The following is a 26,593-nucleotide window of genomic DNA, read 5'->3' on the forward strand; positions in this document are numbered from 1 at the left end:
TTTGCTGCTGCTGCGACCATGGAGGAATCATCCTCACTATCGGATGGATCAGGGGGTGTGATATTAAGTCCCCCTGGACAGGCCACGTCCACGGCGGCATCAGAATCAGAAGGGACAGCCTGAGCAGGGGAAGGCGGGGGACGCTTTCTCCTGGGCCTTTGCCCACATGCCACTTTCACCCGGGACACTAAAGACTGCAGGACCACCGTCAGTGCAACCATGGGAAGCTGGGGTTCAGAGGGACCTTCCCCTCCATGGGTAGATGTGACCGTGAGGCTCCATAAGGAAAGGAAGACATTGCATTACAAAAACAATCTTTTGGCACCACTAAAGGATCCCCTCAAGGCTCAGGGTACCTATCAGCAGGGAGAGATAACAGGGACCCCCAAAGACTCACCCTACCGACCAGAGGAGCGCTGAGAATTCAAACCCAGCATCATCATGGATGCTATCTCTGTTCATATGTCCCAGGCACAGGAAGAGTAAACTAAGGAGGAAGAGGAGGAGCGTCGGCATCCCCACGAGGCTTCAGTTGTCTCCAGCATCTCCCAGACTAAGGGAAAATGGCCCCTGTGACATCATCCTGCTACACAAACATGGCCGCCAACCGGAGACCAGCCAGACTAAGGGAAAATGCCCCGTGACATCATTCGACTAAACAAACATGGCCATCAACCAGAGACCATACAGACTAAGGGAAAATGGCAACTATCAGCTACAAACATGAAGGTAGGACACACATTTAGGGGAGACTCTGCTGTGCACTCTGCACTGGCTGCACTGGGACCCCCCCTGCACAGTCATGCACTGGGACCCCCCTGCACTATACCCACACTGCACAGAGGGGTGTCCTACACTGGGACCCCTTCAGACTACCAGGGCGGGACACACACTATCCCAGGACCCTTACAGAGTGGGGATAGCGGGGGGAGACCCAGGGGTCACTACTGCATTCTCTACCCTGGGACCCCCACCAGACTCTAGGTCCAGACAGGAGGGAATGGGAGTGGGGGAAGCCCAGCTCAGTGAGGGATTTAAGGATGGGAGGAGGGAACCATAAGGCAGGTAAGACTGTCCCTGGAGGTTACCTGCGTCCATCCCAAAGAAAACCACCAAAGGGGGAGAGGGGGGGGGGGAGTGTACTTACCCTTCCATGGTGTGGGTAATGCTCCAGACAAAACTTTTTGCCACCGAAGTAGGGGAGCAGTCGGCCAGGCAACCGCTGTGACTCAGACCCAAGCCAGGTCGTATGCGATGCTGCAAGACGTTTAACTCGCGGGCCAGCCTCTGTCCATGAGGCTATGTCGCGGCTGACCTAGCGTGTAGCTGCGGTCTGCACGCCCTCGCTGGCTAGGCTGGGGGGACCACTGGATCTAGAATATCCAGCGCGGCAGATTATTGTAGATCTCCCAAGAGAAAAAAGAAAAAAAAAAAAGCGGAAAATTGCTAGGACCAGAGATCCCAACCTAGGTCCTTACTCCTGACTAGACAGATTAAAACTGATTACCTAGAGCAGAGAGGGGGTTTATAGACCAGCTGAGGATGGGCCCATGGGCGTAGCCAGGTGTTTTTTGTTCTGCCTAGTCCTGCTCCTGGAGGAGGCAATATAACCTACTAGTTATGATTTATGGAGAGCTGTGTCCGTCGATGAATGAAAGAGAAAGATGAGTTTATTCGTCTGGTGTTTTTCCTTTCACTGTCTAGTCATAGGCCAAGAGAGGGATAAGACCTGTTTGTGTCACTTTAAGTAGAACTAAAAAGGAAAAACTTTTTTTCAGATTTGGATAGATGGATTAGAACCACTGTCCGGCTTTTATTGTTGTCTGTGTCCTCATTGGGAAGTTAAACTCTCTTTTTTTGTCCTGGTCACCAGTGTCGCCAAAAAATAAATTTGAGGATAAATCCAAACTTTTGAGCAGCCAACAGAACAGAAATAGAGGGGAAATCTTTCAATGGAGACACTTCTTCCCATGAAAACAATGTTCAATTTTCTAATCATTGGGGGGTCAACTCAATGTTTGCAGTGATAAGAATATCTGAAGGAGCAGGATGAAAGATTTTTCTCAAACAAACACATTTCTAACAGTGTACATGGTTTTCCTTCGATAAAGTCCATTTATCACAAATTAAATTTTAGAAGCAAACAAAATCAACATTCAAAAATGTTCTGAGAATTTTTGTACAAATTTTCCTAAGATTTGTCGTTCAAAATTCTATCCATCTATAGTCTGCTTTAGTCTGAGCTGTACAGTGGACTGCCAGAGGCTTATACCAAGTAACTTTTAGGTACTTACACTACTTTTTTAAAAAAAATTAAAAATGTAATGGCGCATTAATGTACACAGTGCTGCATTCATTTGTGTCTTTTATATCTGCCTGGAGTTCAGTTCAAGTCTAATAAAGTGATTTACAGTCAGTCTTTAATTTTAGATGACTTTATTAGGTCTTAACTGGAACCACATTTAAAGTCGAATGGCTTCATTACATAAAACAAGCTGTTAACAAGCCTTAACAGCCTACCCATACATGAGCTGAAACTCATTGGAAGAATATAAAACTATTTGAAAATGTGATATTGGTAAAATGGTAAAACTAAAACTGCAAATATAAAAGTCATCAAGGTAAATAAAAAAAAATGAGTCGTAATTATTTAAAAAAATATGTGGAAAATCGTCCACTACAGATCATTTTTGAAAAAATTACATAAATATCATTTAGAAGACAGGGCAAGTAAAATATACCCGCTTCTGCTAAAAGTACAAACACAAGCAAAAACCTCATGATCATAAAAGCCGCGTACAACTAAATGGTTAATTAATTAAAAAAAAAAAAAAAAGATAAACCTCATTTAGATCACCTGCATTTGCTTACCCTTTATTCCTAAACTATCTCTTAAGATATTGGTGTATTCTTCCTCAGATAGCAAGACTGGCAAACCACTGACCAATAGCTCTACTTGAATATCAGGCTTTGTATTTTCTTCCAAGTAAAACCTGGTTTGGCTCATTTGACGTATAGAAGTCTGAAAAAAGCACATAGAAAGTTTATTTGGCTAGTTTACAATAACAACATTGTAATACTGTAAGTATATCTGAAAAGTATGTCAGAAAAGGAATTGCAAAGCAGTCTGTATACAATATGGATAAAAAAGATGGCATTCAGTGCATTGAAAATGTTTACAATCCAAGTTAATTTCAATGAGTCACCCTACATTTTCTAGTGATTAGATTTCCCTGCTAAATGTCCTTTGTCCCCACCAACTTAAGTGTTTTGCTTGTTCATGTCTATTTTGGGGTGTGCTTAGTAGCATCTCTTCAGCAAAATTGAAAAGTAGTTTTGGTTAAGTTCTTGAAATAAAAATAACACAAACCTTGCGAATATCTTTTAATCGGTCAAGCATTAATTCTTCAACTGGAAGCACCATTCTCTGCACTGCATCAAAAAAAAAAAAAAAAAAAAAATTATTAATAATCATCATTTACGAAATGCTGTCAGAGTAGACATCATTCTTTTCTTTTTTTTGGGGCGTTCCTTAGTACAGAAGGGGCTAGCATAGTATGTGTACATGAATATAAAAAGTTAATTTATTTGTCTGTTACAGAAAGTTCAACAATTATCATCTTTCAGAAATGCACATGCTCAGAGCCATTCCTGCAGCAGAAATAGTGCTGGCACGATGCAGATTATTCTTCTCTGTGCTATTTCCACTGACCATATATGAGCTGAAAGCAGCTAAGACCGCATTTACGGCTTCTTTTACATTAGAACGTTTCCACAGTCGCAGTATTTTAATTGCGTCTTTGGAGCCTGACTTTGATACAACTTTTGGTGCAACTTTGATCTGACTTTATATTTTATGGACCAAAGTTGCATCAAAAGTCAGAGCAAAGTAGTGTAGGAACCTTTTCTGAAGTTGAAGCAACTACTGTAGTGTCAGTAGGAATGGTTCTCATAGAAATACATTGAATTTCACATGTCCTGCGACTTGGGGTCTCACAAGTCATATTTCAAGTCGCACAAGTGTGAAAGGAACCCTGGCACTCCTGTGTTTAGCATTTTGTAATGCAGAAGTTATCTGGGAAGTATAATCACTTTCCAACCAGCCGCTGTAGTTTTACTGCGACAGGTTGGCTCCGCTACTCGAAACAACGTACCTCGCTTCGTGTAACAGATATTGGGGGGGGGTCGCGCGCACACGCGTCGATTGGTTAGAGGGGGAGCCAATCAACAGGTCTGGTGGACTCGATGTCTGCCAGGCACCCATGATCGCTCCCCATTGAGACAGTACGGCGGTCTGCCAATATAAACAAGGCAGACCGCTGTTCTGTCAGTGATGAACACAGGGATCTTGTGTTCCTCCTATTTCGGAACTCAGAACTCTGTGTTTATCCAGTGATTACAACCCCCACACAGTTAGAAACCACCCCCTAGGGGCACACTTAGCCCTTTGATTGCCCCTGGTGTTAACCCCTTCCCTGTCAGTGTCATTGGTACAGTAACCGTGCATATTTTTTAGCACTGATTACTGTAGTAATGCCACTAATCCCCTCAAAAGTGTCAGTTAGGTGTCTGATCTGTCCACCGCAGTCCCGATAAAAATCGCTGATTGCGACCACTAGTAGAAAAAATAAAATAAAAATTACATAAATCTATCCCCTAGTTTGTAGACGTGATAACTTTTGCGCAAACCACTCACTATACACTTATTGGGATTTTCTTTTACCAAAAATATGTGGCATTACACATATTGGCTAAATTGATGAAAAAAATAGATTTTTTTATTTTTTTTTTTTTTATTGGTAATGATTTATAACAAAGTAAAAAAATATATATATATTTTTGTTTATAGCGCAAAAAATAAAACCCGCATAGGTGATCAAATACCACCAAAAGAAGGCTCCAATTGTGGGAAAAAAAGGACATCAATATTAATTGGGTACATCATCGCACAACCGCGCAATTGTTAAAGTAACGCAGTGCCATATCACAAAAAATGGCCTGGTCATTACGGGGGTAAAACCTTCAGGTCGTTAAGTAGATAAACACATTTTATCCTTCCCAGATCACTTTTTTCTGCATTTAGATGTCCTGCTTTAAGAGCCGGATTCACACCAGAAGGTGGTGTGGAAAACCTGTGTTACGTGTGTGTTTCCTGCCACCGCATTCAAAACGCACTGCAGTTGCTATCTGCAGTGATTGTTAGTGTAAGGTTAATGAAAAACAATGTTACTATGGCTATTTTTTGGTGATTTGTATAGCTTAAAAAAGTGAATTGTTAGATTTCAAGAGCAAGTGTTGTTTTAGAAGCTGAAACAGATGCATTTGAGCTACTACCTCCTGTGTAAGGCCTGGTGAGCCTCAACAACACAACACAACACAGTCTGGGAACTCTGTAAACCTCCATTTACAAACTATGCAAAAAAGGGAGAAAGGCTGGTGCCATAGAAGTCGGCTAAAACATTTTTTTATTATTGCAGGTGAACAGTCAAAAAAATCTAATGAGTTTAGGCCATTAGGGCGTAATCATGTTCTAGAAGCTAGGCCTCCGCAATTGATATGAAAATTAACCAGTTGGACTACTCCATGAGCTCAGTACAGGAAATTATGTACAGTAAGTGAGGGGAGGACTTTGAACAAACCATATGCTCAGAAACAAAGGCAGTTGTTCTTAGGAGCAGCAAGCAGCCATGAGAAGAATACATCACCAAGAAGCCCAAGTTAAGTAGCCGATTAATATGCTTATGCCTATCTCATACACTGTTCATAACCATTTGCTAGAAAGGATAGTTATCCCCTGCATGTTGTAGGCATACTTTGTATGCTATGCATTGTGTATCCTGCAGTGGTATGTGCAGTTTTTTTCTGTTCAGTAAAGCACATTAGTACACTACAGAGTTTAATTGCTTCCTTGGCTTACACTGCAAAGAACATTAATAGACACCAAGCAAAACACAAAAGCAGTGCATTTGCCTGTACTGAACTGCATGGTATAGAACTGGCATCGCTAAATGGCGGACCATGGTCTGGACCCAGTGACAATCCTGTCTGGACCGACTTGGCCACGCCATATAACTGTCTGTGTGTCTTTTCCTCCCGTTGGTGCGGTCATCCTCACAGCAGAGAAGAGCACGGGAGGTGCAATAGGTATGGATGGAGGGTGGGAGTTAACCCCCTTTTAGCCTCAACAAGTGGCCAGTTGGTTGCTATGATATGAGGCGATCCTCCCAACCAATTACCCACTTGTTAACAGGACAAGTTGAGAATCTTCCACCCTACATTCAGACATATTGTACCTCCCACGCTCTGCTGTGAAAGGTAAGACTGGAAGGGTAGGGGAAGGGAGATGGGCACACTGATAAGAAAGGGGGTCTGTGCTGTTAAAGCAGGCCTCCTCATGCAAACAGTTGAGTGCTATGTTAAGGGAGGGACTTTGAAGTAACAGGGTGCTGTGATGTAAAGGGGTGCTATGTTAAAGCGGGGCTATACTGTAAAATGGAGGGCTTTGATGTGAAGAGGGCTGTAATGTAAATTCAAACAGAATAGGCTTAAATCACACTGCACCTCATATGAATTGAACAGGAAGGCGCTGTGCAGTTTCTGGGGTGAACTGGCCTTAGTAGGTTTAGTAGGTTTAGTCACCTTTAGAATTTCAAAATGGATCTTGGACGCCCACAGAATTCTATTTTCTCTAAACACAGCTAAACTGGCTGCAGCTAAATAGAGGTAAATGCACAGTGTGAAAGGCACCACTGAAAAATCATTACATGCATATATATGTATTTAGAAATGTCCTCCAAATGCAAAGAAATGCAGGTTTGACAGTGCCAGTGTGAATGGGGGTCTACAGGGAAAGGTAAAAACCAGGTGCTATGCCTGTATTAAAAAGAAAAAAAAAACCTAGGAGTTGCTCCTGCCTTCAACAACATAACACCTCTCTAAATCTGCACTAAAAGTGCTGCAATAATGTAAAAGTTTGCACAATTTCACTGAAGTCTAAAGTACTGTATATACAATGCCTGCTGTGTTTTACCATTGGCTTCACAGAATAAAAATTCAAGCTTCTTACCTTGCTTACTACCCATAAGAATTTCCACCAGCCTGAAATCCTCTAGACCTTCTTTCTACAAAGAACATGCAAAATCCATGTAAGCATGCTTGAATATACATGTATAAATTGAACATAGAAAAAACAGATTGCCTGTTTACACTGTAGTATTGTGACAAATTGTGGTAAAATGTTTGGTTTACATGAGTTACCGAAAAGCACAGTAATGCGCAAACTGCGGTGCATTTTGGTGCCATTCATTTTGAATAGAACCCCAGCACACTATTGCAGTAGTGGGAAACAGACCTGAGCTGTGGCCTTGCATTGGTGGCATGTTCAAAATGAAAGATTTGCCTTATCGCAAAACAACAGTCCAAAGAACCATGAACAGCCACTAAAAGATTATATCGAATGAAACTGAAGATACCTGACGGCCAACTTGTGAGAGAACTTCCTGAATGACATTCTGCACGGTGCTCTCAGAATTCACAGGAATAGAAATATATGCCACACCAACTCTAAGAAAGAAAAATAAACATACAACATTAAACTTACAGCCTGAAATATGATCACACCTACAGCATTTACATATTATGAATACTTTCTCAGTTATATATTAATATAATATAATAGAAACTCCTTTATATATTTTTAAAAAATTATTATCATCACATAAATCAACTTAAAGTTTTATAGATTTTTTATATATTTTTTATGCTATTATTAATAAAGGTTTCAAAAAGTTATATAATTATTCATTATTAATATATATCAAGAAATCAATATTGTCACGTAATATGTCTATTTAAATAAAGTTTTTTGTAAACAGGAAGTGATGCCCGGACGTAATATTCGTCAATTAAATAAATATATTTTTATTAATTGATATTATTAGAATAGCTGATCTATATAATTTGGAATGACATTGGTTGCCAAAAGTCTAAATGGATTTTGAGCATTAGAAAAACATAATAATATCAAACCCGGATATGACGCTACCCCTATATTGGATATAAATAAAGTCCGTAAACCGAATGTGATGTCTTTGAAAACGCCCAGGAGGAGGGCGAAACGCGTTGATGCAACTTCCGGCTATGGAAGAGACGCATCGTCACTTCCGGTCAAACACTTCCTGGTCACACCGTGGAACGCACGCCAAATGCGGCTTACACAAGTTTGTGATACATGCGATATATATGCTACATGTTTGTGAGTATGTTTTTGACCTTTTAACTAGCAATAAACTGTTCAAACATACTTCACCATGTACAGTCTTTTCATATTTTAATGGTGGATACAGAGGCGGATCACACCTTACCTTTATCCAAGGATTTATGAATAATACCGAAAGATCCCTGAAAGAAGGCTTTTGTGCATTATACATTCAAGGCGCAAACAATCTGGCATTGTGGTGAGTGGGGAACCAAGAGGGGTCACCTATCCCCTTGAAGCACTTCTGAATATTTCTGCACTTGAGCAATTTATTTGGATTACTTCACAAGGACTTTTTTAATCAATTGTATTATCTATATTATTATATCACATTTAACAAATTTGTTTTTATGCTAGCGCTGCTTAAATTTGGTTTTAAATATTTTTCCTAAGATTTACTTAGAGTTGCAGCCGCTGCATATTTCTATTCTATTATAATTAATTTTTATTCACTATTTATACACAATTCATGTTTATTTATTTACACTTGGTTTTAAGGAAACTATTTATTCACGTTTGCCAGCAATTTGATATATTTATTTGATCTACTAGCGCGGGAATTAATATAGTCTTTTCATATTATGAATAGTGTCCTACCACTCTTCCAGAAAACCTGACTGCAGACGTTCAATAAAAACATAGTCAATATACTAAAAGTGGCATACCACAATCTAAAATAATAGCTTTTCTATAGGTCAAGGAAAGCCATCGGACTGTGCTAACCACACTGTAGAGAAACACAGTACCCTCTTGAACCAGGTATCCTGCCCTTATCTGACAAGGCAACTCCTATCAAAGCTTTTTTGACCTAATAGAGGTCTCCCCTTTTAGCTGCCTGAATAATTACTCTGTAGATGTAATTAGAGTACATGAGCATAAGAGGGACACCAAGACCTATAAAACTAGAAATCTTAAAATGGCAGTGTAAAGCGTCAGGACCCTAGACCTACTCATCATTAGAGGTATTACTTTTACCGAGCTTGAAGTGTGTATCTAAAGACTTTCTGTATCCCATAAAGGAAGTTCACTCTTTGTTCTGGCGATCAGCAAGATTTAAAGAGATGGATAATCCAACATTTTCAGTCATTATAACAAGATTAAATGAGAAATGAGGGACCCTTTCATTTATGAAAATAGTGAGTGCGTTAAAGTGGTTGTAAAGCTTCAATTTATTTATTTTTTAAATACTAAACATGTTCTACTTACCTGCTCTGTAAAAGGTTTTTACAGAGTGGCCCTGAACCTCCTATACCCCCCCCCCCGGCACACTCTGCTCCTCCTCCTCTTCTCTGAGTGCTCCCACAGTAAGCTGCTTGCTATGAGAGCACTCATACAGGCGTTCTCCTGTGCCGGGCAGTGTACGTCCATAGACAAAATAGGCTCGGCCCTACCCCTGCTCCCTCCTCACAGGCTGACAGCAGCAGGAGCCAATGGCAACGAGAAGAGAGAGAGGGATGAAGAGCTGCTGTAAACAGGCACAGCACTGGAGGGAGAGAGAGAGAGGGCTCAGGTAAGTGTTTGGGGAGGGGGGTGGAGCCGCTCTAAAGGTTTTTTTGAGGTAATGCAGAGAATGCATCTTTTTATCATTTATATTTAAAAAAAAAAAACACAAAGTATTCGTTTTACAGGAAAATAAAGATGAGACGCTGTGAGCAAACATTGAAATCGAACTCCCAGTTTTGAACAGCATTTTAGAAATGAAGATAAGGCTTTAGTAGTTTGTACACACGTAAAAACCACAAGAATAAAGTTATCAACATTCACCACATCCTCTTAACTGGTCATTATAGCTGATGACAAATGTCAAGTGTCTTCCTGTTTTTAAGTGAAAACTCACACTAAAGAGAGCTTGAGATGTACAAGTAAACTTCTGAAGAGTTTAAGTGCAACGATAAAATGAGACAAATATCTAAACAGTGAAAACATCCCATTGTTATACTCACAAATTGCAAATAAAAACCAACTGTTCTCCAAGTCCTACCATTAGCCTATAATTCCAAGGAGGTTAGCAGCAATCATTTTTCTTACAGCCTGCAGAGAGCTGTGCAATTGATTGGTTTAAAGTGTAGTTATGGGCACAATAATGATAAATCTACTGGCAGAATCAACAGATAATAAGACTGGGAGGATTTAATCTGTTATACCAGTAACAGACTGCATCATATATTATTTTTCCTATACTTTAAATTTAAAGCATTAAAAAGTTTGGTTACCTTTACCGCTCAAATCAGGATTGGTTAGTACCAGTAATGAAGGAGCAAGGATTGCAAGTATGCAAACTATGACCAGACCCATGTACAGTGGGTACGGAAAGTATTCAGACCCCCTTAAATTTTTCACTCTTTGTTATATTGCAGCCATTTGCTAAAATCATTTAGGTTCATTCTTCTTCCTCATGAATGTACACATAGCACCCCATACTGACAGAAAAACACAGAATTGTTGACATTGTTGCAGATTTATTAAAAAAGAAAAACTGAAATATCACATGGTCCTAAGTATTCAGACCCTTTGCTCAGTATTTAGTAGAAGCCCCCTTTTGATCTAATACAGCCAGGAGTCTTTTTGGGAAAGATGCAACAAGTCTTTCACACCTGGATTTGGGGATCCTCTGCCATTCCTCCTTGCAGATCCTCTCCAGTTCTGTCAGGTTGGATGGTAAACGTTGGTGGACAGCCATTTTTAGGTCTCTCCAGAGATGCTCAATTGGGTTTAAGTCAGGGCTCTGGCTGGGCCATTCAAGAACAGTCACGGAGTTGTTGTGAAGCCACTCCTTCGTTATTTTAGCTGTGTGCTTAGGGTCATTGTCTTGTTGGAAGGTAAACCTTCGGCCCAGTCTGAGGTCCAGAGCACTCTGGAGAAGGTTTTTGTCCAGGATATCCCTGTACTTGGCCACATTCATCTTTCCCTTGATTGCAACCAGTCATCCTGTCCCTGCAGCTGAAAAACACCCCCACACAGCATGATGCTGCCACCACCATGCTTCACTGTTGGGACTGTATTGGACAGGGGATGAGCAGTGCCTGGTTTTCTCCACACATACCGCTTAGAATTAAGGCCAAAAAGTTCTATTTTGGTCTCATCAGACCAGAGAATCTTATTTCTCACCATCTTGGAGTCCTTCAGGTGTTTTTTAGCAAACTCCATGCGGGCTTTCATGTGTCTTACACTGAGGAGAGGCTTCCGTCGGGCCACTCTGCCATAAAGCCCCGACTGGTGGAGGGCTGCAGTGATGGTTGACTTTCTACAACTTTCTCCCATCTCCTGACTGCATCTCTGGAGCTCAGCCACAGTGATCTTTGGGTTCTTCTTTACCTCTCTCACCAAGGCTCTTCTCCCCCGATAGCTCAGTTTGCCCGGAACGGCCAGCTCTAGGAAGGGTTCTGGTCGTCCCAAATGTCTTCCATTTGAGGATTATGGAGGCCACTGTGCTCTTAGGAACCTTAAGTGCAGCAGAAATCTTTTTGTAACCTTGGCCAGATCTGTGCCTTGCCACAATTCTGTCTCTGAGCTCTTCAGGCAGTTCCTTTGACCTCATGATTCTCATTTGCTCTGACATGCATTGTGATCTGGAAGGTCTTATATAGACAGGTGTGTGGCTTTCCTAATCAAGTCCAATCAGTATAATCAAACACAGCTGGACTCAAATGAAGGTGTAGAACCATCTCAAGGATGATCAGAAGAAATGGAAAGCACCTGAGTTAAATATTTGAGTGTCACAGCAAAGGGTCTGAATACTTAGGACCATGTGATATTTCAGTTTTTCTTTTTTAATAAATCTGCAACAATGTCAACAATTCTGTGTTTTTCTGTCAATATGGGGAGCTGTGTGTACATTCATGAGGAAGAAGAATGAACTTAAATTATTTTAGCAAATGGCTGCAATATAACAAGAGTGAAAAATTTTTAGGGGGTCTGAATACTTTCCGTACCCACTGTATTTACAGTACATTTAGTTGGTGGATCAGATGAAGACATAGAAATTGATTGATTTGACAGATGTGTCACTGTCCTCACTTTATACAATGCATGTTTTTGCAAATCATATCATGGTTTGACCAAGCATGTCTAGCTGCCTGTGTTGAAGATTAAGAACTGTTACACTTTTACTCAATAAAGTAAAGTGACAAAAATTAAGCCATAAATCTTTCTTTGATACTAGGGCACCGAATAGAGAGAAAACAGCGATGTGCATTGCCCACTTCCCTGGGTACACACTCTCTTTGAATAGGCATTGCTTGGAGAAGGTGCTCAATACATGCTTAACTACATTTTTGTAGTTGCAGACTAGTGGTTTCCAAAACGTGGCCTGCGGGACAGATGCAGCCCTTTGAGCAGTTTTTCTCCCACTGGTATAATGAAATATTCCACCAAAGATGGAGCAATCTTCCTACCACTGGTACTAACAATGGGACACTATTGCTCCAGCAAACATCAACCATGTGGCACTATCCCTCCCACTGACACCAATGATGAGGTGCTAATCCTTCCACTATCAACAATGGGGCACTATCCCTACCTCTGACACCTACACTTAGGCGAGTGTATTTAGGGCTCGCCATACATTGCTCTTTTTTCTAGAGTTAGGCAAGTGTGATTAAGGCTGGCCATACATTGATCTTTTTTTTTTTTTGCTCAACCAGCAGGTTGAACGAAAAATATTACTCAATTCCCTAATCCACTCATTTGATGTGGAGGAATCTTTCCCACTGTGTCATTGTTTTCTGACGGCAGGAAGCGTTCCATGCCATCAGACCACATTGATCAGTGTTGCCGACTACAGCCAGTGGCACTGATTGTTCGGGAAAAACCTGACAGGCTTATTTATAGAAATCAATTAGTAGATCGACTTTTGTAAACCAGCCTGCCCATACATGGAATAAAATTTGGCCAACCCCTGCTGAACTGGCTGAATTTCGATCCATGTATGGCCTCATGTAGTGACTGCACTGGTCACTTAAAACGAGCAATATTTCACAAAAGTGTTTGAGACCTATTGAAGTGCAGAATCATGGCATGTAAAGTGGGAAATAAAAGTAATAAAAAGGAAATAAATATAGCCAAGAAAATAAACAGATAATATAAGTAATACATTAAATATGCAGGACATGCAAACAAAAGAAAATGGACATGTTGAGTAGTATAAATATAAAGTTAGTACAGCGCAATCATCTTATTCAAAATAGTGATCTATGTGCACAAAATTTGCTACACATGTGAATGCATATGTATAAACATATATTAACTGTGTCAAAATGTAGCTAAATCACAACACACCCCAAGTGAAATAAAAAAAACAAATTTTCATATATGCAGCATGTCTATCAGAAAATAAGATTGGCATCAAAAAAAGTCCAAAAGACAATAAAATTCTCCAGTAAGAATCAATCAATCCCAAACCAATGAATACTCTTGCCACCTTTGTGCCTAGTAATCAAAAGGACAGGTGCTCCAAAAAAATCCTCCAAAAGTATTCACTAGCTGCTCACCTCTAGCTTTGACCCCTGTTTTACCAGAGAGTGAAAGTATGTTGTTTAGGGATAATCAAGCTCAGTGTGGATGGATGGATGTCCCTGGATCTATCAGGATCCCACGCTTTCTTTATTCAGATGCTTGCATGATAATTGGCCATATAAAACAAAAAGCAAAAGTATCTAGTGCTCTCTGTAAAAACAAATTTATTATACCACACAATAAAAATAAGCTCACTCACATTGAGCAGCACTATGAGCCATGCCATCTGTATACAGCATTAAGGACAATCCTCCGACTCACACCCAGCTTGGTCTGGCTCGTCCATCCATTTGGGATCTTTTGCTGTTTGAGCCCAAATTAATTTTTTTGGGCAACCCAAGTTGAATTTATCTCCACCCCACTAAAAAAGTCTATTGAAGAAGATACCCGTCTGGAGGCAGGGGCGGACATCTGATTCTCCCCCACGTCCATTACCAGATTGATGGCTGTGAGCCTGGGGATTGTACTTCATGCTGTATACAGTTAACATGGCTCATAGTGCTTCTCAATGTGAGTGAGCCTATTTTTGTGTGGTATAATAAATCTGTTTTTACAGAGAGCACTAGATACTTTGCTTTTTGTTTTATATGGCCGATTATCATGCAAGCACCTGGATAAAGAAAGGGTGGGATCCTGATAGATCCAAGGACATCCATCCATACTGAGCTTGATTATCCCCAAGTGGGAACAGCGCACTTTGACTCCCTGGTAAAACAGGAGTGAAAGCTGGAGGGGAGCAGCTAGTGAATACCGGTGGTGGATTTTTTTGGAGCACCTGTTCTTTTACTACACACAGATGTGGCAAGATTATTTGTTTGTGTGGGATTGATCGATTGGTATTGGGGAATTTTAATTTCTTTTGGACTTTTTTTGATGCCAGTCTATTTTCTGATCGACACACTGTATATATGAAAATGTGTTTTTTGATTTCACTTGGGGTGTGTTGTGATTAAGCTACATTTGACACAGTTAATATATGTTTATACATATGCCTTTACATGTGTAGCAAATTTTGTGCACATAGATAACTATTTAGAATAAAATGATTGCGCTCTACTAATTTTATATTTATATTATTGTGAGTGAGGTGAAAACACTTGTTGAATACTGGAATCTATCAATTCAAAAATTTTCACCTAATTTTATTTAAATGTATTTAATTGTGCTCATTTAAATATATAATTTATGTTGAGTAGTATTGCCCATAATATTACTAAAACCTACTTCATCCAGCCAAGATACACTTTAACGACTTCTCTCTCCTTTGGTTTTGCCCTGATTATCCAAGCTTCAGGTGTTGCCTCTTTAAACACGGAACTGACTTTGCCATCCTCTATTTCTCCATTTCTGTTGATGACATCATCAGAAACCAAAGTCTGCTGAGTCACCGTCTGAAGTTCATAATCTTGTGGGTCGTCAGGAATGTAGAATGCCCTTAAAGATGCCTCCTGCAATAGAAGGAAAATGAAAAATTCTTCAAACAAAGCAAGCATTTAAAGATGAATTTCAGGTATGATATATTTTTACAATTTTATTAGTTTAGCTTGGACCAATGTAACTAAGTACATACCATACCTGGCTGATGCCCCTGGAATCTGGAAATCGCTGAAGTAGACACCACTACTTCAGTGATCTTCAATTGATTCCAGGTCCTGTGCTGAACAGCTGGCCTTATGCATTCTGAACAAGGAGGTCAGCCACTAGGCAAGAATGCCATTCAGAGAATGTGATGTTCTGTGTGCATCTACTCTACCATCTCTTTCAGGATATATGAACTGACACCGGGGAAAGCTCTGCTGGCCTTTGTGCTGTATTGTGCCCATATTATTATATTATCTGTCAGCTTATCTTATGTCAGGTGAATGTTTGGTCAGAGTATCTGATGGGACATACTCGCTGTATTGGCTTGGTGCTCTCTGAATGGTGCCTGTGATGAACGGCTGATCTCCAGTGTTCAGCATGCAACAGGCCAGCCGCTTAGTACAGGACACGGAAGCAAGTGGGAATTACTGTTTGCGGTGTATACTTATCTATACCAGGCAAAATATATGCATAGTTACGTTAGTCCAAGTTGGACAAATGTAACTTTGTATAAAATATTCATACCTGGAATTCTTCTTTACCAATAAAGACATGGCAATACCTTTGTCACATTTCACAATACACCAATTTTTTAATGGTACAGCTACAGGATAAGTGATTGCACAGCTCAGTCTGCCACTCTTTTCTACAGGTATAGGATAAATGGCTGAAAAGCCTAGCTTACCACAGCTTCTTCACTCTTAGCGATCCTTGGAACAGAAATAACCCGTGGCTGATTCCGCTTTACTGCATCAAGACCATCGTAAATCTTTAACGTTTGCTTGCCTGGAAGGAAAATCATTAAGAAAGAGTTAACTGTGTAGTACAAGTACACATTTCATGTTACCAAAATGGTTCCTGGGATAGAAGGACAGTGATCTGTAAATTAGCATCAACAAATATTTAATGATTGGCCATTTATATGAACCCAGAAATTATATTTCAGGAATAGATGGAATGCGTGGGTTTAAGTCCAGTCCAGGTTTAAGTCCAGCTTGCCAATATCATTAGCACTATGAAGTCACATGTACCAGAGCTACTTGTCCTCAGCATGCAGCCATGCTTTTGTACTACAAAATGGAAATCCAACGGTAACAGAGAGAAGAAATGGCAGAATATTCCAATTGATGTGTCAGCCGTGCAAATCAGAGTTAAAAAAGCGTTTTAACAATATTCATTTATATTTTGCTAAAACAAAATAAGCATTACTATATGAATCTACTGTATGTATATTTAAAAATTTAAACCCCTCTACTGGAGATACTTCTGAACAGAATTGCTCAAAGAATATAATCCAAAATAAAGATGAGTGAACATCTGTTCACTGATCTCCCTTTCCTGTTACTTACCTGAAAGAGGCATGTAAAACATTACTTCCAGGTCCTGCTGTCTTCTAGACTCCTGATATCTCAAAGAAAAGCTTTCACCAAAAATGCATCACAGGAGAATTTTTCAACCCAATGTGATGGAAAATATTAATTTAACCGCTTCAATACTGGGCTTTTTCATCCCCTTCCTGCGCAGGCTAATTTTCAGCGCCGTCACATTTTGAGTGACAATTTCGCTGAAATGCATTGCTGTACCCAAATTAAATTTTTATAATTTTTTTTAACAGATAAAGCTTTTTTTTGGTGGTATTTAATCACCACTGGGTTTTTTATTTTTTTGCTAAAAGAAAAAAAAAATTTATAAAGACCGAACATTTTGAAAAATAAAAAAATTTCTTAAGTTTCGGTTATGAAAATTTTGTAAATAGTAATTTTTTTCCTTCACTGATGTGCCCTGATGAGGCTGCACAGATGAGATGGCACTAATATGCAGCACTGATAGGCTGCAATGATAGGCGACACTGAAAGGCATCACTGATGGGCACTGTTTGGGCTGCACAGATAATCAGGGCACTGATGATCTAGTGCCCTGATTATCTGTGCAGATCTCCCCAGTGAGGAAATACACGCTGTCAGTGCACGGAGAGAATAGCCGATAACCTTTCCTTGTATACATGTGATCAGCTGTGATTGGACACAGCTGACAGCACACGATATACACCACATGGGGGAAACCACGCCACTTTTTATAGTGTGTGGAGGTGCCATTAGGAATTAAACCTTAAATAAGAACATGTCTGTTCCAGAGCGTTTTTGGTGCATTCCAGTGCATTTCTGGTGCGTTTTACAACGTTCTGGTACAGTCCTGTGCAGGAGAAATGTAGCATGCTCTGCTTTTTTTCTGGAACTAGAAAGCACTGGAACTGCAAGCACTGGTGTGAACTATGCCATTGGAAACCGTATAACCTACTTTCCATGCGTTTTTGATGCAGAAAAAAAAAAAACGTACTGGACTGCATGTTGTGTGAACTGGCCCTGAGGGGGGAAAAATGTGAAGTTGCTTTAACTGCTTTGGTCTGCACATCAAAGATCTAATGTATTTGCCTTGTAGCAATAAAGTTACAGTTTATTATTGACGCCTGTAAACTATTTGCAGACATCGCTTAAAGCGGAGTTCCACCCTAAAATTATACTTACCTCCATCTTCTTGCTCCGGGTCACCTGAAAAACAAATGGATAATCGCAATTTTTTTTACTTACCTTGTTTAGAAGAAAATATACTCACCTTACTTCCTCTTCCTCCCCTCGGTGGCCACGACGATTCACCACTTCCTGGCTTGCATTGATTCCTGGGAGCTGAACGTCATCGCTCCCAGGAATCAATGCGCCTGCACCGGCCCCGATGTCAGTTCCGGTGCGGGTGCCGTCATACCTTGCTAAACAGCTTCTGGACATGCCCAGAAGCTGTGCAGGGATGACGCTGCGGCACCGGAAGTGACGGCGGGGCCGGTGCAGTGCATCGTGGGACCGAAGAAGACAGAAGAGGACACAGAAGAGGATCGCGCTGGCTTCAAGCTGCCCACACCTGAGATGGCAGCGCTGGACAATACATTTTCAAGGTAAGTATTTCTTCTAAAAGGTAAGTGCAACCCAGGACAGATCAGAGGCTATCCATTGTGGAATGCACTAGCCCTGACTGTCCCGGGGGTATTTTTATTAAAAAAAACTTTCCCAGGGTGGAACTCCGCTTTAAACCAGTTATGTTTTTTTATGGGCTGCAAGTTGTCCTCTTTGCCTTCTTTGCAGCTCTCAGTGGTTTAAAAAAATAATGCTCCCCAAACTGCTCTCCACCTGATAAGTTAACTTCATTGCATACTTTTAGGCATGCCGTCCATTATGCAATTTTCTTTCCTTCAAGAAACGGGTTGAAAGAAAGAAAATTGCTCTATTCCCCCATCAACATTGTCAGTGTTGACGGGGGAATCCTTCCCATTGCAATATTGTATTCTGACAAGAGAAGGTTTTCCAGCCGTCAGAATACAACGGCCACCAGCAGCATACTGAATGTCTGATAGATCAACTTTAGTACAACCGGCCTGCTCCTCCGATGGATCAAAACTCATCTGGTTCCTGCTGAACCGACAAAATTTCAATCTCTTTATGGCTATTTTACAGCTAAATACTAGAGAAAATGTTTTATCACCCTTTTTTTCAGAGCCTAAATTTCTTAAACTGCAATTTATACATTCTTCTGCAATGAAGATTTAGACCTCCCAATATGGATCACTCTTTCATACAAGTGTGACATGCCTGACTTGCACACAAGCCTCTGCAGCAGCTCTTGAGAGCTTTAAAAACGATAGATGGGTTTCACAGGTTATACTGGCAGAAAAGCTATGGTGGGAAAGAAGGACCAAGGTGTAGAAGCCCTGGAATTAGGATGAAGTTAGGGTTTACTTTGTACACCTAAGGTCCATAACAGGTTGAATATATGTGCAAACAACCAGAAGCCAGTAAAGGTAATTCATGTGCAAGTGAAATTATTAACTCATTTTGAGAAAACCTCAAAGTCCCAAACTATAGATTATATATACAAAATACATGGAGTCTTCAGTGCTATAAACATAAAGCAGACAAAGTACTGAAAACCTGATTTAGACTCAAACCACTACTGTCCCATCACATCTTAGTACTATATCCAAAAGTAGAGATGTGGCCAAACCATATCGTCTGAAAATGGTGTTATCGGCATTTTGCTTTTAAGAGAAAAAGGTGCCAATAATGGTGCCAAAAACACACGCAATTTTGCAGCGATTTTACTGTGCTTATGGTTTAATTTTCATAGGGCATGTGACTCAAAAAACCTCATCACAAATGTAACACAGGTGCGTTATTGATGCAATCTTGCTGCATTTTCAGTGCATTTCAACAGTGAGGTGTGTTTTTGCTGCGTTTTTTTTTTAACTAACAATGCAGCAAGCAGAATTTTTAACAGAACAAAAACGCAATGGACAGGTGTAAAGACATACATAGAATTTAAAGGGATACATTTTTCTTGAGCTTTTATTGCGCTAAAGATGCCAACCATGGCCGACAAAAAGTTCATATTCATTTAAATTCATGATATTATGTAAAAAGTCAAACATAATACAATTATATACAGTGGATATAAAAAGTCTACACAGCCCTGGTAAAATGTCAGGTTTGTGATGTAAAAAAATTAGATAAAGATATATAATTTCATAACTTTTTCAGCCTTTAATGTGACCTTTTAAACTGTACAACTCAATTGAAAAAAAACTGAAATCTTTTTTTTTTTGGGGGGGGGGGGGGGGGGGGAGGGGTAGAAATAAACTAAAATTTTGTGGTTGCATAAGTGTGCACACGCTCTTATAACTGAGGATGTAGCAGTGTTCAGAATTAGGCAGTCACATTCAAACTCGTGTTAACCACTTCTGGACCAGAAGATTTCCCCCCTTAATGACCAGGCCATATTTTGCGATTCGGCACTGTGTTATTTAATGGACAAATGCACAGTCGTGCCACGCTGTACCTAAATAAAATTGATGTCCTTTTTTTCCCCACAAATAGACCTTTCTTTTGGTGGTATTTTATCACCTGTGCGATTTTTATTTTTTGCGCTATAAACAAAAAAAGAGAAACAATTTTGAAAAAAACGCCATATTTTTTACTTTCTGCCATATATCATTCCCCCAAAAAAATAGGGGTCAGTACATACCTGCCATCATTTAAATTGGAGGGGCACACTTATGCAACCATATTATAGTTTTTTATTTGTACTTCCCTCCACCTAAAAGATTTCAGTTTGTTGTTCAACTGAGTTGACAGTTTATAGGTCACATTAAAGGTGGAAAAAGGTCTGAAATTATGTATTTTCTTTCACATCACAGAAACCTGACATTTTAACAGGGGTGTGTAGACTTTTTATATCCACTGTATGTGTGTTTTTTTTTAACAATAATTTTCAGTTTTCTGCATTTTCGGTTTCGGCACCAAAATTTCCATTCCCTGCACCTCTACCCAAACGATTAAACAAAAAAGAAATTGGCAATTGCTTTTGACACCTCAATGCATAATTTGTTTACACATCATTAATAAAAAAAAAAAAAAAAACTTTGCCAAGATAATTAAATTACCTCCCCAGTGTCTGCTCGCCTATCAACATGCATTATACTGGACTCAAAATCAGTGTAGAAACTCTGCCTGAATGGCTTTGTAATCATTCATATAAAGGTGTCTTATCCAGCTAAACAACTGTAAATACATGAGCGAGGATTAAAGTGGAGTTCCACCCATTTTTAATAAATTGGATTACATACTGTACTGTATGTAGGGTATTGAGGCCGTGCTCCGCCCCGCCTCCGCCCCGCCTCCTCTCAGTGAGCTCAGTGAAGATATAATGCTTTCACTGAGCTCACTGAGAGGAGGCGGGGTGGAGCACGGCCTCAATACACTACATACATACAGCTCACTGAGAGGAGGCGGGGCGGAGCACGGCCTCAATACACTACATACATACAGCTCACTGAGAGGAGGCGGGGAGGAGCACGCAGTACAGCTCATCTCCTGTGTAATAATGCAAGATTTCATGCCCTGAAATACATCCCAGCACATTGCGAATCGCCGAATAACGTAATCGCAGACCGAACCCGGAAGTGAGAAGAGGATAAATAAAGCAGAAAATCAGGTATTTACTAGCAAAAAAAAACAAAAAAACTTTCCATTAGTAAAAGTCGTTTTAAAGGGGATTACATACATCTAAAATGACTAAAATGGGTGGAACTCCACTTTAAATTGGTTTATGTCAATATCAATATACTGCTATTGTAAAAAAAAATTTAAAGGAATCCAGAGAAAGGACAGTACCAGACACCTTGTAGAAACTGAACATCCAAATGCATCCCAGACTAGGCTTAGCTCACAAATATAATCTGTAGTGTAACAGTGTTCCACCAGAGGACTATATCCACTATGGTTTTCCTATCAGCTATTGTCAACAACTCCCAAACGTGTTGTGGGTTTAGCTGGGGCTAAACATAGGCTTGTCAGTAACAGGACATCAATCCACACAAGTCAAGTTCAAGAAACACCTCTGCCACCATGCATTGTAAATGGAATAGTCCACAGTAGACACGGCAGCCATGCTGAACATACCATTGGTGTAGGACAGGATCTGCCATAACGTGTCTCAATACAGTAGCATTAAACCCAAAACCAAAAATGGTGGTGGCTGCATTCATTTTCTTTTTTAGGCTTTTTTTTCCCTTTGTTTTTACGTGGTGATCTGGCCAGTAACACACCTCTTGTATTAGAGCAACGCCACTCTAGAGGAGGGGCACAGGGGGGCAAATTTGGGCAGCAGCATGGTCAGTCTGGGGGGGGGGAATGTTAGATGCAATAGCAGATTTAAATACACTAAGAAATTAAAGCCAAACCCCATCTGATACTTTATAAGCAGTTACAGAAAACTTTTTTTTTTGTTTTGGGATAAAGGTTTTACATAAATAAACTAAAGCTGAAGCACCCTGTCTCATCCCTGTATATGCAAGACAGCTTGTCCTTTTGAAAAACAGTTACTGGCTGGATCATCAGATGACAATAGAAGCAAGCATTAAAAAGAAATCAAATGCAGCCATCACATCAACGAACTGGTAAGCTGAAATATAATAAATATTTGATTTTGGGTTTAATACTGCTTTAATGCATGCTGTATGTTGTTTGTGGCATAGTGCACTTAAATGCCATTATTTCAACATACTGTAGTATATGAGGTTACAGATGAAAATGAAACAATGCAAATCAAAATGGCACCTGTTGGGTCCAGTCTGGTCCAAATAATCCTAATCAGGTAATTACATCAATACTTATTAAAGTCTAGAAATGTCCATCAAAAAAGCAAGCAGATTCAGGGAGGATTATTGACCTCTGCCTGACTGGCTGCATCAGAGGCATGGATTGTTGTACCAATATAATATTGAACTGTGGCAAGAAACATTATTGCCATGAGATAAAGAGGCATAATTTGCTATACCTAGGCACATTAGGGGCCATGTCATTCACCCCACCGTTGCAGAAGTTGGTAAAGAAAAAAGAAAAAACAAAACACTGCGTGGAGTAAAATAAAGTGATCAGACTCTAGATCTGGAGCAGACTACTGTCTTTCCATGTTATATTACTAATAATGGGCAGGACATGCTCTACTTTCCTCTAGGTAATGATCTCAGTATGATGACATATGCTCCTCTTCGTATAGAAACAAAAGAGAAAAATGATTTAAAATATTTTGATTGCTATCCTAATATATCACCTAAATAGTGTAGTGCAAAACAATAAAACAATATGTAATCGAGCTGCACGATTCTGGCAAAAATGAGAATTACTATTTTTTTTGCTTAGAATCAAGATCATGATTCTCTCACGATTCTCAAAATCTTTTTTATTTTAAAGATATATATATATATGTCTATATATATATATTTTTTTTTTTATTAACCATTTGCAATAAAGCTGTGACTAGGATTACCCCCCTATCCTCCTCTGTCATGGATTACTGCTGTGGGTAATGCTGGCTAGTGGGTACTGCTGTGGGTGCTGCTGGCTGGTGGGTACTGCTGTGGGTACTACTGGTTGGTTGGGCCTGCTGGCTGGTGGGTACTGCTGATTGGTAGGTACTGCTGGGGGTACTGTTGGTTGGTGGGTACTGCTTTGGGTACTGTTGCTGGGTACTGCTGTGGGTCCTGTTGGTGGGTACTGCTGTGGGTACTGTTGGTGGGGGGTACTGCTGTGGGTACTGTTGGTGATGGTTACTGCTGTGGGTACTGTTGCTGGTGGGTATGGTTGGCAAAGTGTGAGGAGCGGCACAGAGCCGATGCTTCCTGTAGCTCAGCTCTCCTCGGTGGTCTCCTCTCACAGGCGGAGTGCATTTGATATCACTCCGCCTGTGACAGAACGGAGCTGGAACTACACAGGAAGCATCAGCTCTGTTCTGTCAACTCAGCTCTGACACAGACCGCCGTGATATTGCCTGGGTGTCAGTCAGACATCTCAAGTCTCTGGCATGCGGGCTGCAGCTGTCTGTGTCATAGACAAATATAAACACTGAGAATCGTAAACATTCTGGATTGAGATCGTGAGGTGAATCGAGATCGCAATTCCTACACGATTAATCGAGCAGCTCTAATATGTAATAAACAAGAATCGTATAGTGCACACAAACATAGTCAAATCAGGCCAGGAAAATTTGAAATCAGTCCCCGATAGCTGTGTAAACGGTGACTCAGGAATCTTCACTCTTCATCATGTGCTTCCACCACATACAGTGCCTTGCGAAAGTATTCGTCCCCCTTGAACTTTGCGACCTTTTGCCACATTTCAGGCTTCAAACATAAAGATATAAAACTGTAATTTCTTGTGAAGAATCAACAACAAGTGGGACACAATCATGAAGTGGAACGAAATTTTTTGGATATTTCAAACTTTAACAAACAAAAAACTGAAAAATTGGGCGTGCAAAATTATTCAGCCCCTTTACTTTCAGTGCAGCAAACTCTCTCCAGAAGTTCAGTGAGGATCTCTGAATGATCTAATGTTGACCTAAATGACTAATGATGATAAATAGAATCCACCTGTGTGTAATCAAGTCTCCGTATAAATGCACCTGCACTGTGATAGACTCAGAGGTCCGTTTAAAGCACAGAGAGCATCATAAAGAACAAGGAACACACCAGGCAGGTCCGAGATACTGTTGTGGAGAAGTTTAAAGCCGGATTTGGATACAAAAAGATTTCCCAAGCTTTAAACATCCCAAGGAGCACTGTGCAAGCGATAATATTGAAATGGAAGGAGTATCAGACCACTGCAAATCTACGAAGACCTGACCGTCCCTCTAAACTTTCAGCTCATACAAGGAGAAGACTGATTAGAGATGCAGCCAAGAGGCCCATGATCACTCTGGATGAACTGCAGAGATCTACAGCTGAGGTGGGAGACTCTGTCCATAGGACAACAATTAGTCGTATACTGCACAAATCTGGCCTTTATGGAAGAGTGGCAAGAAGAAAGCCATTTCTTAAAGATATCCATAAAAAGTGTCCTTTAAAGTTTGCCACAAGCCACCTGGGAGACACACCAAACATGTGGAAGAAGATGCTCTGGTCAGATGAAACCAAAATCGAACTTTTTGGCAACAATGCAAAACTTTTTGTTTGGCGTAAAAGCAACACAGCTCATCACCCTGAACACACCATCCCCACTGTCAAACATGGTGGTGGCAGCATCATGGTTTGGGCCTGCTTTTCTTCAGCAGGGACAGGGAAGATGGTTAAAATTGATAGGAAGATGGATGGAGCCAAATACAGGACCATTCTGGAAGAAAACCTGATGGAGTCTGCACAAGACCTGAGACTGGGACGGAGATTTGTCTTCCAACAAGACAATGATCCAAAACATAAAGCAAAATCTACAATGGAATGGTTCACAAATAAACATATCCAGGTGTTAGAATGGCCAAGTCAAAGTCCAGACCTGAATCCAATCGAGAATCTGTGGAAAGAACTGAAAACTGCTGTTCACAAACGCTCTCCATCCAACCTCACTGAGCTCGAGCTGTTTTGCAAGGAGGAATGGGCAAAAATTTCAGTCTCTCGATGTGCAAAACTGATAGAGACATACCCCAAGCGACTTACAGCTGTAATCGCAGCAAAAGGTGGCGCTACAAAGTATTAACTTAAGGGGGCTGAATAATTTTGCATGCCCAATTTTTCAGTTTTTTATTTGTTAAAAAAGTTTGAAATATCCAATAAATTTCGTCCCACTTCATGATTGTGTCCCACTTGTTGTTGATTCTTCACAAAAAAATACAGTTTTATATCTTTATGTTTGAAGCCTGAAATGTGGCAAAATGTCGCAAAGTTCAAGGGGGCCGAATACTTTCGCAAGGCACTGTAGGTGTAAAACATGCTCACCTCCATATTAGACTCGCTTGTTGCACTCTCCTAAATATATTCTTTAACTCCACACTCCTCCTCTTGGTCCAGATTCACACTAATCTCCCCCTTAAACAGTGCTCAGGCATCATAGATTATGGGTAGCATAAAACAAGAAAGCAGAACCATAGTGCTTTCTATTTTCCACTTTATTTGCGCTCAAAAAGATTAGAAAAACAAAATGTAAAGATAACCACATTCTTAATATCGGCAATGATCACGGTTCACCACATGGACTTCCATATTAACCACGGAGGTGATCACGGGCTCGGCTCCTCCCTCCCTATACGTGTTACGCCCTGTGATTGGGCTTCCTCAGTTGGCCCTGATTGCTATTCTGACTGGATGTTATGGGTTACTAAAAACCACTCTTCTTTCAATGCTTACTATATAAGCACAAATGACTAAACATGCATAAATATGCCAACCCAATGAAAACATAAAACAATCTGATCTTTTATTTAATTTGCCAACGCCTTGTGAAGTTCTGGAAAGATATGAAGAAAATGTTTCTTCAACATATTTCTAAGAAGTGACAACAGGGCTCCTAAAAAAGTAGCACATGGTACTATTCGCAGAAAAAAAAAAAAAAAAAAAAAAAAAAGCTTAAGCTCTTGAGTATCAAGATTTACCACAAGAAGTACAAATGTTAAACTACCAACTGCAACGGTTATCTTTTGAGGTTTTGGCATGACTAAAATGAAGCCTGTGGGCTTCCACTGCTTAACTGTGACTGCTGACCCAAAGTATGTATATCCAGAGAATCAGAGTGAAGTCAGACCTCTTAATTTGTAAACATGTTCTGGATCAGTGACTTGGAAAGTACTGCAACCACTGGATGACCATGACAGCCAAGGAACAAGCACTGTCAGTAGGAGGTCAGGTCAGCATTGGCAGCATTCAATGCT

The 26,593-nt window shown here is 40.3% G+C and overlaps 1 protein-coding gene across 1 annotated transcript in view; it reads right to left on the minus strand.

Moving 5' to 3' along the window:
- DGKQ (diacylglycerol kinase theta) overlaps positions 1-26,593 on the minus strand; it is a 290,718-nt gene that overhangs the window by 76,310 nt on the left and 187,815 nt on the right. Inside the window, exons 8-13 of the mRNA XM_082243121.1 lie at positions 16,038-16,138; positions 14,996-15,219; positions 7,473-7,563; positions 7,067-7,121; positions 3,371-3,432; positions 2,872-3,022 (exon numbers count right to left, since the gene is read on the minus strand). Of these exons, the coding sequence (XP_082099247.1) occupies positions 2,872-3,022; positions 3,371-3,432; positions 7,067-7,121; positions 7,473-7,563; positions 14,996-15,219; positions 16,038-16,138 (684 nt within the window). The remainder of the gene's footprint in view (positions 1-2,871; positions 3,023-3,370; positions 3,433-7,066; positions 7,122-7,472; positions 7,564-14,995; positions 15,220-16,037; positions 16,139-26,593) is intronic.

The sequence above is a fragment of the Pelophylax lessonae genome (assembly GCF_965119305.1).
Source record: "Pelophylax lessonae genome assembly, chromosome: 1".
NCBI classification, from domain to species: domain Eukaryota; kingdom Metazoa; phylum Chordata; class Amphibia; order Anura; family Ranidae; genus Pelophylax; species Pelophylax lessonae.